Here is a 13,360-nt window from a genome sequence, read left to right on the forward strand (position 1 = left end):
TGGCTGAAAAGATAAACAACTGCCATTATAAACCTGGGTCCTAATTTTTCCAGAATTGGCATTTCCAGCATTTACAGCTTTGCAGATAATTATTTCTTTCTGGTCATTAGGAACCTTTAGGTAACATAGTTATTTTATATAGGTATATATTTTATCTGAAATATGGCTGTCAGACTGGAATAAAGCAAACTGCAAAAACATTGGGGAAGGTAATAAAAGTAACTTGACAATGTGAGAAAAATTATGGCCGGTGGTATAGTGACATCTGCACTGGACTTCGAGGTGCGTGGTCCCAGGCTTGAATCCGGCCAGCTCCTCGCACGCTTTCCAGACATGCTGGGTTGGGCATTGAGCTAGCAAATCGGCCTCATAGAAAAAAACAGATGAATACTAAAGAAACAGCAATATTGCTGCTCGATGCGTAGAGGGGAGCAACTACAACGACAATGTAAGAAAGGATGGAGAGAGACAACTGGGAAATAAACCAAGAGATCATGAGTATGGAAAAGACCGCAATCTCACTAGAAAATAGAATGCACAGAAAACAATCATATGCCAACGTAGATTTCAAAAATGTGTTTGACAAATATTTGGGAATATTTTCCAGAATAAACATAGGTAAAACAGTTGATGAGATGCATTTGGACTTTCGAAAGGCTCTGTTAAGGTGATTATGAGAGAAGATGGCTTAGGGAGCTAATACACAGGTGTGAAACAAAGCTGGAAGAGGAATAAGGGTCTTGGCCCGAAACGTCGACAGTGCTTCTCTCTATAGATGCTGCCTGGCCTGCTGTGTTCCACCAGCATTTTGTGTGTGTTGAGAGGAATAAGTGACATGTTTGGGTGGGAGCTTGTAATCAGTGAACTGATGCAGTGGTCAGTGCTGGAGCCCAGTGCCCAGTCTTCATCAATTACAAGATTTAGACCCCACCCATGATGAAGGACATGCAAGTTTCTAAATCAGAATTATGCATCAAACAAGTACACAGAAGTGGTGTGTTCCTGTACAATCCTGTGAAAAAATTCTAGGCACGTATAAATAGCTAGGGCACCTTTTTGTACAGTACTGTAGTAATTTTATATATTACACTGTGCTGCTGCTGCAAAAAAGAACAAATTTAATGACATATATGAGTGATGATAAACCTGATTCTGATATGGGTCTCTATTGTGGACTAAGAGTGGTAAGGGGGCAGGGAGAGGGAAATCATAGTTGGGTAAAGGGGAAGAGAGAGGGGAGGGAGCACCAGAGAGACACTCTGTAATGAACAATAAACCAATTGTTGGCAAACAAATAACCTTAATGGTGTCTCAGGGCTGGGTGTGTCTGCACCCACACCACACCAGCACTTGGCACACTCCTTCTCTGCCAACTGTCCCATACCCTGCTTGCAGTGCTCCACCCTCGCCATTTCCAAAATCCTTTGTTCCTGCCAGGTTTACTAACTCACTCTCCGCTTCACATTAACAAATATATACATGACTAAGACTTTTGCACAGTACTGTACATGTGCTTAAGACTGTATACCTGAAGTTTTGTCCTTTGTGCTAGAAATGATGGGTTTAGAAAATGCTGTTGGAATGGCCGAGTATTGTATTGAGAAGGTGGTAAACACAATAGCCACTGTGTATCGGTGTTAGAAAAGCTGAATTCTCAGTTTATATTTCTTATCAATACAGAAGGAAACCATTCAGTTCATGGACTCTGCTCCAGTTCTCACAGCTTTTTTGTGACTCAACTGCCACTTAGCATACAGTCAAGTGGAGTGGATTTCATCACAGTCCTCATTTGTACCTTCTAGATGGTGTAAAAGTTACGTAGAGCAATTATGATTCAGGCTTAAAGGATCAGTTTCTCAAAGACTCATGATTAACATATTCATGATGACAATGCTTTCTATAACAAAATGCAAAAGGGATAAATGGAGGTTATCTTCTAAGAAAGTACAATCACTTTGTTGCCTCATAAGTTATCCTGAAGCCGGTATTCTAAGTTTTGAAATTGAATACATGAAGATGAATTGAGCTCTAAGACAATAATTTCATGTTGTTAACAAGAAAAGAGTACCATCTAACTATTAACCAGGATGGATTGGAAGTTTTGTTCAGAGAAAAGAAAGGAATGCCATCTGTAATGCCCTGAATAAGATCTCTACTGTTATGCTGTGAGATATTCCATTTTATTAGTTTTCTGTAGAAGCTGTGTGTCCTGCTGGTGGAATATTTTGGTTTTGGCTAAAGATGAGGGCCCACATTGTTCAACTTAGGAATGTTGTGTCAATCAAATCAGGATGGTGGGATTGGGAAAAGGTTCTAGAGAGAGCTGGGTGGAGAGGGATTTGTAACAGACAGTGGTGGGGTTCTTGATATTTTGCCGGGAGATAGAGAAGAGAATATCGGGAGAGACGCCCAAAGGATTTGATCCCATGAGAAGACGCAATTGCAAGAACTGCTTCATGAGACAAAGAAGTCCAACGTGGTAAGCTCTACCAGTGGTTAGTGATGAGAGTTCAGCACTGTGAGTAACGGTTATACCCAGCTTTTGGAAGAGATGAGCTCCAACTGTCATGTGCACATTTGGGCTGGTCTAACTGTAATCGGCCCTTTAAATTTATTTTCCTTTCTTTTCTTTCTCTTAAGAACTGTTGGATAAGGCTGAAATTAATAAATATACTTTCTTTCTAATTTACTGCTGGTGTCTGATTTGTCATTTCTTGGCAACAGGTAATTTTATATGGGCAGCACTTACGCAGCATTCATCCAAATAGAAGTTCCATTAATTGGAACATCCCAACTTTCCTGTTTGGTTGAATCCCAAATCATACTGAACCTAGACATGTATTGTTTATCGAAGCTGAGTAAGTTGGCTGCTAGCAGAGTTAGCTGCCGAGTCAAGTTTGCATACGAGCCCAGTGAGAGGGTTACACATTTTTTTCAGGGAAAAGAAATGAGAAGGATCTAGCTATTAACCAGAATGGAAGTTTTGTTTGGGGAATAGAGAGGAATAACATCTATTAACCTGGACTAATATACTAGTGGGAAGGTTTGCTAATGCTGCATGGTTGAGTTTAAACTAGAGCTGCAAGAGGATGAGAACCAGAGTGCTAAAACAGTTAGTGGAAAGGTTGTGGAGGCAGATGTTGGTGAGATCTCAGGTAAAGTCAGGAATCAAAAGGTTGAGTATGGTACGAATAGAGTCCTGAGCTGGATATATGTCAATGCATGAAGTATCATAGGAAAGGAGGACGAGCTCAGAGCATGAATCAACACCAGTAATTATGACGTTGATTGGAGTACTGCACAGATGCAACAGTAGTGTTCCTGTGCCAGTCCAGCCAAGAGCTTTTAAAAGCAGGAAGATTTTCAACAAGAATTGTTGATTGGAGTACTGAGCAGACATAACAGAAGTGTTCCTGTGCTGGTCCGGTGAAGATCTTTAAAAACCCAGTCTCTATAACAGAGGGGTACAGCCTAGCGAAGCAGTCATCGTGGAAGCAGTCGTCATTACTGTAGCCTAGGGCAGAGTAGTAAGGCTTTGGCTCAACAAGGCTTCGGCAAGAACCGGTGGAGGCAAGGTAAATAGGTGAGTTCACTGATTATTCCTTATCTAAATCTTGCGATGACAGGTTGTATGTCGACAGAGCCAGTATTCTGCTCTGGGTGTCAGATGAGAGATTTCCAGGAGACTTCCAGCACAGGAAACATCCTCTCCACATCTTTCCTTATCCACCCTATCCAGTTCTTTCAACATTCAGCAGGTTTCAATAAGATTCCTCCCCCCCCCCCCGCCCCATTTTCTTCTGAATTCCAGTGAGTACAGGGCCAAAGCTGCCAAACATGCCTCATATGTTAACCCTTTCTTTCCCGGAATCATCCTCGTGAATCTCAAATGAGAACACATTCTTTTTAAGATATGGGACACAAAACTGTTGACAATACTCCAAGTGCAACCTGACTAGGGTCTTATAAAGCCTCAATATTATCTCCTTGCTTTTGTATTCCATTCCCCTTGAAATGAATGCCAATATTGCATTTGCCTTCTTTACTACAATCAAACTGTAAATTAGCCTTCTCAGAGTCTTGCAAGAGGTCTCCTAAGTACCTCTGCATCTCTGATGTTTGAACCTTCTCCCCAAAGTTTTTTTCATTTCCTTTTGTTAGGTTTTAAAAGCTTCCCAATCATCCAATTTCCCACTCCCTCTTGCTACCTTAAATGACCTTTCCTTGACTTTTATGCAGTCCTTTACTTTAAGCTCCCTAATAAGATTTGGGTTATTACACAACACTCAATCTAAGATAGTCCTTCCCCAAGTAAGTTCAATCACAAGCTGCTCTAAAAAGCCATCTCATAGACATTCAACATATTCCTTCACTCGCGATCTGACACCAACCCGATTTTCCCAATCCCCTTGCATATTGAAGTCCTCTATTACGTTTGTACAATTGTGTCATTACCCTTATTACGTGCTTTTTCCAGCTCCCTTTGCAAGCTCAACCCCACATCTTGTCTACTATTTGGAAGCCTATATATGATTCCCATAATGGTTTTTTACCCTTACAGTTTCTTAACTCCACCCACAAATATTCCACATTCTCTGACCCTATGTCACCTCTTTATAAAGATGTAATTCCATCTCTTACCAACAGAGACACACCACTGCCTATGCCTTCCTGCCTGTCTTTTTGATACAAAGTATATCCATTGATGTTAAGCTCCTAATTATGCCCTTCTTTTAGCCACGACTCAGTGATGCCCACAGTGTCATACCGACCAATCTGTAATTGTGCCACAAGTTTGTCCACCTTATTCCAAATGCTGCACACATTTAAATACACCACCTTCAGTCCCGCATTCTTTGCCCTTTTGGATTTTGCCTCTGTGGTACAATTTAACACTTTGTTAAATCATTGGCCTGTCCTTCCTTACATTCATGTTACATCCATCATCCACTTGTAAACTTGCTAGCTCACCCTTAGCTCTGTCATTTTGGTTCCCATACCCCTGGCATATTAGTTTAAAATACACCCAACAGCTCTAGTAAACCTGGCCTCAAAAATATTGGTCCCCCTTAGATTCAAGTGCAATGTGTCCCTTTTGTATTGGCCACACCTGCCCCAGAAGAGGTCCCAATTATCCAGAAATCTGAATCCCTGCCCCTGCTCCAATTCTTCAACCACGCATTTATCTGCCACCTCATTCTATTCCTATCCTCATTGTCACGTGGCACAGGCAGCAATCCCAAGATTACTGCTTCTCAACTTCCTTCTTGACTCCCAGTATTCAGCTTTCAGGACCTCCTCTCTTTTTCTACCTATGTCGTTGGTACCAATATGTACCACGACTTCTGGCTGCTCACCTTCCCTTTTCAGGATATTGTGAATGTGTTCAGAAACATCATGGACCCTGGCACCTGGGAGGCAAACTACCATCTGTGTCTTCTTTTCATGCCTACAGAATGGCCTATCTGTCCCCCTGACTATAGAGTCACCAATTCTGCTGCCACCCTCCTCAGTTTCCTACTCTTCTGAGCCACAAGGCTAGACTCAGTGCCAGAGGCACTGCCGCTATTGCTTCCCCCAGGTAGGTCATCCCCCCCAACAATACTCAAAATGGAGTACTTATTGTTGAGAGGGAAGGCCACAGGGGTGCTCTCTACTATCTGACATAATATGATTGAATTCATACTGCAATTTGAGAGGGAGAAGCCTGAATCACAAGTATCAATATCACAATGAAATAAAGGAAATTACAGAGGCATGAGAGAGGAGCTTGCCCAAGTGAATTGGATGACGGCAGAGCAGAGATGGCTGAAGTTTCTGGGAGTAGTTCACAAGGCGCAGGATGGATATGTCCCACAAAAGAAGTTGTTCTCAATTGACAGGGCGAGGCAACCATCACTGGTAAAGGAAGTTAAAGACTACATAAAAGCCAAGGAAAGAGCATATAAGGTAGCAAATGTGAGTGGAAAGTAGGCTGATTGGGAAGCTTTTAAAATCCAACAAAAGACAACTAAAAAGCTATAAGAAGGGAAAAGATGAAATATGAGGGCAAATGAGCCAATAATATAAAGCAGGATACCAAAAGTATTTTCAGTTATATGAAGAGTAAAAGGGAGGTGAGAGTTGATATTGGACCACTGGAAAATGACGCTGGTGAGGGAATAATGGAGGACAAAGAAACAGCAGATGAACTTAATGGGTAATTTGCACCTGTTTTTACTGTGGAAGACATTAGCAGCGTGCCAGAGGTCCGTGAGTGTCAGGGAGCAAGAGTGAGCGCCATTGATATTAAAAAGGGAAAAGTGCTAGGCAAACTCAAAGGTCTTAAGGTAGATAAATCACCTGGACAAGATGCAAATATCACTCCATTCTTTAAGATGGTAGGAAATCAAAAGAAGGGAAATTATAGGCCTGTTAGTCTAATGTGTTTGTGAATGTGTTGGAGTCTATTATTAAGGATGAGGTTTTGAGGTACTTGGAGACTAATGATAAAATAAGTCAAAGTCAGCATGGTTTCTGGAAAGGGAAATCTTACCTGACAAATTTGTTAGAGTTCTTCGAGGAAGTAACAAACAGGGTGGACAAAGGAGGGGCAGTGGATGTCATTTACTTGGATTTTCAGAAAGTTTTTGATGAAATGCCACATATGAACCTGCTTAACAAGATAACATCCCATGGCATTACAGGAAAGATACTGACATGGATAAAGAAATGGCTGACAGGCAGGAGGCAGCGAGGGGGAAAAAAAGGGGCCTTTTCTGGTTGGCTGCCAGTGACTAGTTGTGTTCCTCATAGGTCAGTAGCGGGTCTGCTGCTTTTCACATTGTTTGTCAATGAATTAGATAATAGAACTAATGGCTTTGTGGCAAACTTGTGGCAAAGACCATAAGACGCAGGAGCAGAATTAGGCCATCTGGCCCATCGAGTCTGCTCCACCATTCAATCATGGCTGATTCTTTTTTTGCTATCTCCTCCTCAATCCCAGTTCCCGGCCTCCTCCCCATAACCTTTGATGCTATGTCCAGTCAAGAGCCTATCAATCTCTGACTTATATACACCCAACGACCTGGCCTCCACAGCAACAAATTCCACAAATTCACCACCCTTTGGCTAAAGAAATCTCTCCGCATCGCACTTTTGAAAGAGCGCCCATCTACCCTGAGGCTGTAAAGGAACAACAGTGAGGAACATTATCTAAATGGGGAGAAGGTTCAGACAACAGAGGTGCAGAGGGGCTTGGGAGTCCTCATGCAGGACTCCCAGCAGGTTGAGCCCGTGGTAAAGGAAGCAAATGCAATATTGGCATTTATTTCATATAAAAGCAAGGAGATAATGCTGAGGCTTTATAGGACGCTAGTCAGCCTGCACGGAGTATTGTCAACAGTTTTGGGTCCCATATTTCAGAGAGGATGCGTTGTTATTGGAGAGAGTCCAGAGGAGGTTCACAAGGATGATTCCAGGAATGAAGGGCTTAACATAAGAGGAGTATTTGGCAGCTTTGGGCCTGTACTCACTGGAATTTGGAAGAATGTGTGAGGATCTCATTAAATTCTACTGAATGTTGAAAGGATTAGATAGAGTATAAATAGAGGAATGTTTCCTATGGTGAGGCTATATTACAGACCACCCAACAGTCCATGGGATTTGGAGAAACAGATTTGTAAAGAGATCGCAGACTATTGCAAGAAACATTAAGTTGTTATAGTAGGTGATTTTAACTTTCCACATATTGACTGGAAATCCCATACTGTAAAAGGACTAGATGGGAATGGAGTTTGTCAAATGTGTTCAGGAAAGTTTGCTTCATCAGTATGTGGAAGCCCCAACAACAGAGCAAGGAAAAAATACAAGATAGAAGGTGATAGGTGAACCCAGGAGAGGGGGAGAGGTGAAGTAAATTGATGCTCATGCCATCAGGTTGGAGGATACCCAGACAGAATATAAGGTGTTGCTCCTCCAACCTGAGAGTGGCCTCATTGTGACATAGAGGAGACCATGGAGAGACATTGGAATGGGAAAGGGAAGTGGAATTAAAATGGGTGGCCACTGGGAGATCCTGTTTGTTCTGTGGACGGAGCGTAGATGCCTAGTGAAACAGTCTCCCAATCTATGTCGGATCTCACCGATATACAGGAGGCCACACCAGGAGCACCAGACACAGTAAATGACCTCAACAGACTCACAGGTGGTGTCGCTTCACATGGAAGGACTGTGTCGGGCCTTGAATGGTAGTGAAGGAGGAGGTGTAGGGACAGGTATAGCATCTGTAACATTTGCAAGGATAAGTCCCAGGAGGGAGATCAGTGGGGAGGGCCGAATGGACAAGGGAGTTAGATAGATAGATAGATAGATACTTTATTCATCCCCATGGGGAAATTCAACTTTTTTTCCAATGTCCCATACACTTGATGTAGCAAAACTAATTACATACAATACTTAACTCAGTAAAAAAATATGATATGCATCTAAATCATTATCTCAAAAAGCATTAATAATAGCTTTTAGAAAGTTCTTAAGTCCTGGCGGTTGAATTGTAAAGCCTAATGGCATTGGGGAGTATTGACCTCTTCATCCTGTCTGAGGAGCATTGCATCGATAGTAACCTGTCGCTGAAACTGCTTCTCTGTCTCTGGATGGTGCTATGTAGAGGATGTTCAGAGTTTTCCATAATTGACCGTAGCCTACTCAGCGCCCTTCGCTCAGCTACCGATGTTAAACTCTCCAGTACTTTGCCCACGACAGAGCCCGCCTTCCTTACCAGCTTATTAAGACGTGAGGCGTCCCTCTTCTTAATGCTTCCTCCCCAACACGCCACCACAAAGAAGAGGGCGCTCTCCACAACTGACCTATAGAACATCTTCAGCATCTCACTACAGACATTGAATGACGCCAACCTTCTAAGGAAGTACAGTCGACTCTGTGCCTTCCTGCACAAGGCATCTGTGTTGGCAGTCCAGTCTAGCTTCTCGTCTAACTGTACTCCCAGATACTTGTAGGTCTTAACCTGCTCCACACATTCTCCATTAATGATCACTGGCTCCATATGAGGCCTAGATCTCCTAAAGTCCACCACCATCTCCTTGGTCTTGGTGATATTGAGACGCAGGTAGTTTGAGTTGCACCATATCACAAAGTCCTGTATCAGTTTCCTATACTCCTCCTCCTGTCCATTCCTGACACACCCCACTATGGCCGTGTCATCAGCGAACTTCTGCACATGGCAGGACTCCGAGTTATATTGGAAGTCTGATGTGTACAGGGTGAACAGGACCGGAGAGAGTACGGTTCCTTGCGGCGCTCCTGTGCTGCTGACCACCGTGTCAGACCTACAGTCTCCCAACCGCACATACTGAGGTCTATCTGTCAAGTAGTCCACTATCCAATCCACCATGTGAGAGTCTACTCCCATCTCCGTTAGTTTGTGCCTTAAGATCTTGGGCTGGATGGTGTTAAAGGCACTAGAGAAGTCAAGGAATGTAATCCTCACAGCACAACTGACCCCATCTAGGTGAGAGAGTGATTTGTGCAGCAAATACGTGATAGCATCCTCCACTCCCACCTTCTCCTTATACGCAAACTGAAGAGGATCCTGGGCGTGCCTGGTTTGTGGCCTCAGATTCTGTATTATCAGCCGCTCCATGGTCTTCATCACGTGCGACGTCAAGGCAACAGGTCTGAAGTCATTCAACTCCTTTGGTTGTGGTTTCTTCGGTACCGGGACAATACAGGATGTTTTCCACTGTCTGGGTACTCTTCTCTGCTCCAGGCTCATGTTGAAGATGCGCTGTAGTGGTTCTCCCAGCTCAGTCGCACAGGCCGTCAGTAATCGTGGGGAAACTCCATCCGGTCCAGCCGCCTTGCTGGTACAGATCTTCCTCAGTTGACCTTCCACCTGTGCAGCCGTAATCCTGGGCGTGGGCAAGGTCTCCTGTGAGTGGCTATTTTCCTGTGAGGGAAGTAAGCCTGGTGTGGATTTCTGCGGTGAGGATGAGATTATGCTGTCGAACCTGTTGAAGAAGTTGTTCAGCTGGTTCGCTTTCTCCACATCTCCACTTATGTTTGCCCCCCACTTTGCACCGCATCCGGTGATGATCTTCATCCCATCCCACACCTCCTTCATGCTTTTTTTCTGCATAGGGAGCGATCCCTGTAAAAAGCAGAAAGTGGGGGGGAGGGCAAGATGTATTTGGTGGTGGGATCCCATTGGAGGTGGTGGAAGTTTCAGAGAATTAACCAGAATGGAAGTTTTGTTCAGGGAATTATTCACCACCATTAAATTTGCCAATCGATGCCACTGTTTGGATTTGAGATTATCTTTAAATGAAAGAATAGTTATTTAGACTTCTGGGATAGAAAATGAATTGTAATATAACCCAAAATAATCTGTTAATAACCTGAAGCAACACACACAAAATGCTGGCAGAACTCAGCAGGGCCAAGGAGCATTTATGGAAAAAGTTTCAGGCTGAGACCTTTATTAGGACTTAGCCTGGATGCTGCCTGAGTTCCTCCAGCATTTCATGTGTTGCTCTGGATTTCTAGTATCTGCAGATTTTTTCGTGTTGATAACCTGAACTTGGTGGCAATGAATGGTTTACACTTGAAGAATATCATAAGGATGTTGCGTATAAACAGCTTTTGAGTAGGATATGGTAATACCTTCAATGTGAATGGGGATATTGTAGACAAACAGGAAAATTAATGGGAATTTATCAAAATCATTTAGTTAGATGAATCCAATTTGATAATCTAGGCTGAATTACTTAAAGATGCCTTTCTGGTTAAAGTTAGGAAAGTGTATTAGAATAGTTAATAAATAGTTTTTATTTGGAAATGCTTGTTTCTTTAACCTATGAGCATTAGAACAACATCCCAAATGAAAATCAATAAAGTGTACATGTGGATATCTGAACTCAAGTCAGACAAAGCTCAACAGCTCAGGCCAGGATGGGGTCAAAGCTCACTAGGTCAGGCCAGGATGGGGTCAAAGCTCACCAGGTCAGACCAGGATGGGGTCAAAGCTCACCAGGTCAGGCCAGGATGGGGTCAAATCTCACTAGGTCAGGCCAGGATGGGTCAAACTTTGAGTGTTTCTGGGCAGCATCCAACAGTGAAATGATTTTCTTAAACAGTGCACCAGCCTCCACAAGAGACCATAATGGATATTTCTTTGAACCTTTACAGAGGCAGGAAAAATGTATAAAGTGTAACTTCAAATATTAATTTCAATGTCAAATTTGTTACAGAAAGAAATCAAAGGGAAAATTAAAAAGGAAAGGAAACTTTAATGGTTATAAAATGTCCAGCAATAATTAAATTCCTATGAAAAAATACATTTAAAAGTTTGTTCTGTGGTAACTAACACTTCACACTATGAAATGTGTACTTAAAACCTCAATGTAAATGACAACTTGTGCTGATACTTTCCATGGGTAGGTTTATCGTTGTACTCTTAATGTCAGTAAAATTTGAATTCTCAGTAAAGTATCCGCTTTGGATCATGGGGATACACATCTTGCATTTCCAGTTTTATTGTGAATAGCAGAAGTCGTACACCAGGTTAATTTTTGATAATGGTTGGCATGATAGCCATTTCTGAAGCAAAGTTTATGTTGATGAAAATTGTATTAAGAATTAAGACTGTAAGCATACTGTCATTTCAATTGTGATGCTATTGTCTAATTTTGCATATTCTGTTTGGTAATAAGTTTATTGCTCAATTGTATCTGATCTGGAAATGAAATTGATATACATCTACATTCCCTATGTTTCGCCCCAACTAGAAGTTGGAAAAATTGTTAGCAGGCTGCTCACCATGAAGTGAATTTAAAAATTACACCCTGTAATGTTATAATTAAAGGAATTGATCAATATTTTAAAACTCACTCACCTTGTCAAACAAATTTGCACAAAATCCTGAGCGTTCTCAGAAAACTGATCATGAAGAGTGGGCATCGGCCCTCGATGTGCTCCAATGTAAAACATGGCTGCCATCTTGTCCATGTGTCCCAAAGGTGGTTTCCCAGATGCCATCTCAAACACAGTGCAGCCTATACTCCAAATATCAGATTTTCTGCCATGTCCGGTCTGATTAATCACTTCAGGTGCCATCCAATAAGGTGTTCCATGCATTGATTTTAACATTTCAGTCTGCGTGTCATTCATATTTACACATGCCATATACTTAGCACATCCAAAATCGATGAGCTTTATCACACCATTAGGCATAAGCATGACATTGTTTCCTTTAATATCCCTGTGAATTACATTGTTATCATGTAAATAATCCACTCCTTTTAAAATTTGTTTAGTATATCCACAAAATACAGGCTCTGATAATGGCCCAAAACAACTTATAATACTTGCTATGGATCCTCCAGGAACAAACTCCATGAATATACTGACAACATTGGCCTCTAGGTTTGTACCTAGGAAACGCACAATGTTGACGTGCTTTAGAGCTTTAAGTAGCTCAATTTCCTCTTCCAGTTTTTGATATTCCTTTTCTGCTGCAGTTTGATTTGTTGAATCCAAGCCAATCTGTTTAACAGCAATTAATTGACCTTGACTGGTTAGACCACAATATACCTAAACCAAAAAAAAAACATTTTGTTAATTGTTCAATTTTTCAGGATCTGGGCATCCTGAAATGAGGTGACCTGTGTTTCATTTGGACAAAAAGCAATACTTACTGTCTTTCTACTCAGTCCTGTGAAATTCTCCCTATCTTAATGCAGTTTCTTTTCTGTAACATACAATATTACAGCACAGTACAGGCCCTTCAACCCACAATGTGCTGACCTTTTAACCCACTCAAAAGTTTTTTAAATTTGATTTTATTGAGATACAGCACAGAATAGGCCCTTCCGGCCCTTCAAGCTGCACTGCCCAGCAATCCCCCGATTTAATCCTAGCCTAATCACAGGATAATTTACAATGATCAATTAACCTACCACCCAGTGCTTTGGACTGTGGGAGGAAACCTGTACATTCATGGGGAGAACATACAAACTCCTTACAGGTAGTGACAGGAATTGAACCTGGGTCACCTGTACTGCAATGCTTTGTGTTAACCACTACTGTACCATGCCACCTTCAATCTAACCTTTCCTTCCCACATAGTCCTCCAATTTTCTATCATCCATGTGCCTATCTCAGTACTTCTTGAATGTATCTGCCTCTACCACCTCCCCTGGCAGTGCGTTCGACATACTCACCTTCCTCTGTGTAAAACACTTAACTCCAACATTCCCCTATACTTTCCTCCAGTTACTTTAAAATTATGCCCCCTTGTATTAACCATTTCCACCTGAGGAAAAAGTCTCTGGCTGTCCACTTGATCTATATCTCATTATCTTAT

The 13,360-nt window shown here is 42.1% G+C and overlaps 2 protein-coding genes across 2 annotated transcripts in view; one reads left to right on the top strand and one right to left on the bottom strand.

Moving 5' to 3' along the window:
• The window catches only part of ccnt2a (cyclin T2a), a 132,603-nt gene that overhangs the window by 83,391 nt on the left and 35,852 nt on the right, over positions 1-13,360 (top strand). The gene's annotated exons all lie outside the window — the stretch shown is intronic.
• map3k19 (mitogen-activated protein kinase kinase kinase 19) overlaps positions 1-13,360 on the bottom strand; it is a 62,587-nt gene that overhangs the window by 1,388 nt on the left and 47,839 nt on the right. Inside the window, exon 5 of the mRNA XM_073047606.1 lies at positions 11,891-12,588. Coding sequence (XP_072903707.1) covers positions 11,891-12,588 — 698 coding nt within the window. The remainder of the gene's footprint in view (positions 1-11,890; positions 12,589-13,360) is intronic.

Source organism: Hemitrygon akajei, chromosome 5 (assembly GCF_048418815.1).
Source record: "Hemitrygon akajei chromosome 5, sHemAka1.3, whole genome shotgun sequence".
In the NCBI taxonomy this organism is placed as follows: Eukaryota; Metazoa; Chordata; class Chondrichthyes; order Myliobatiformes; family Dasyatidae; genus Hemitrygon; species Hemitrygon akajei.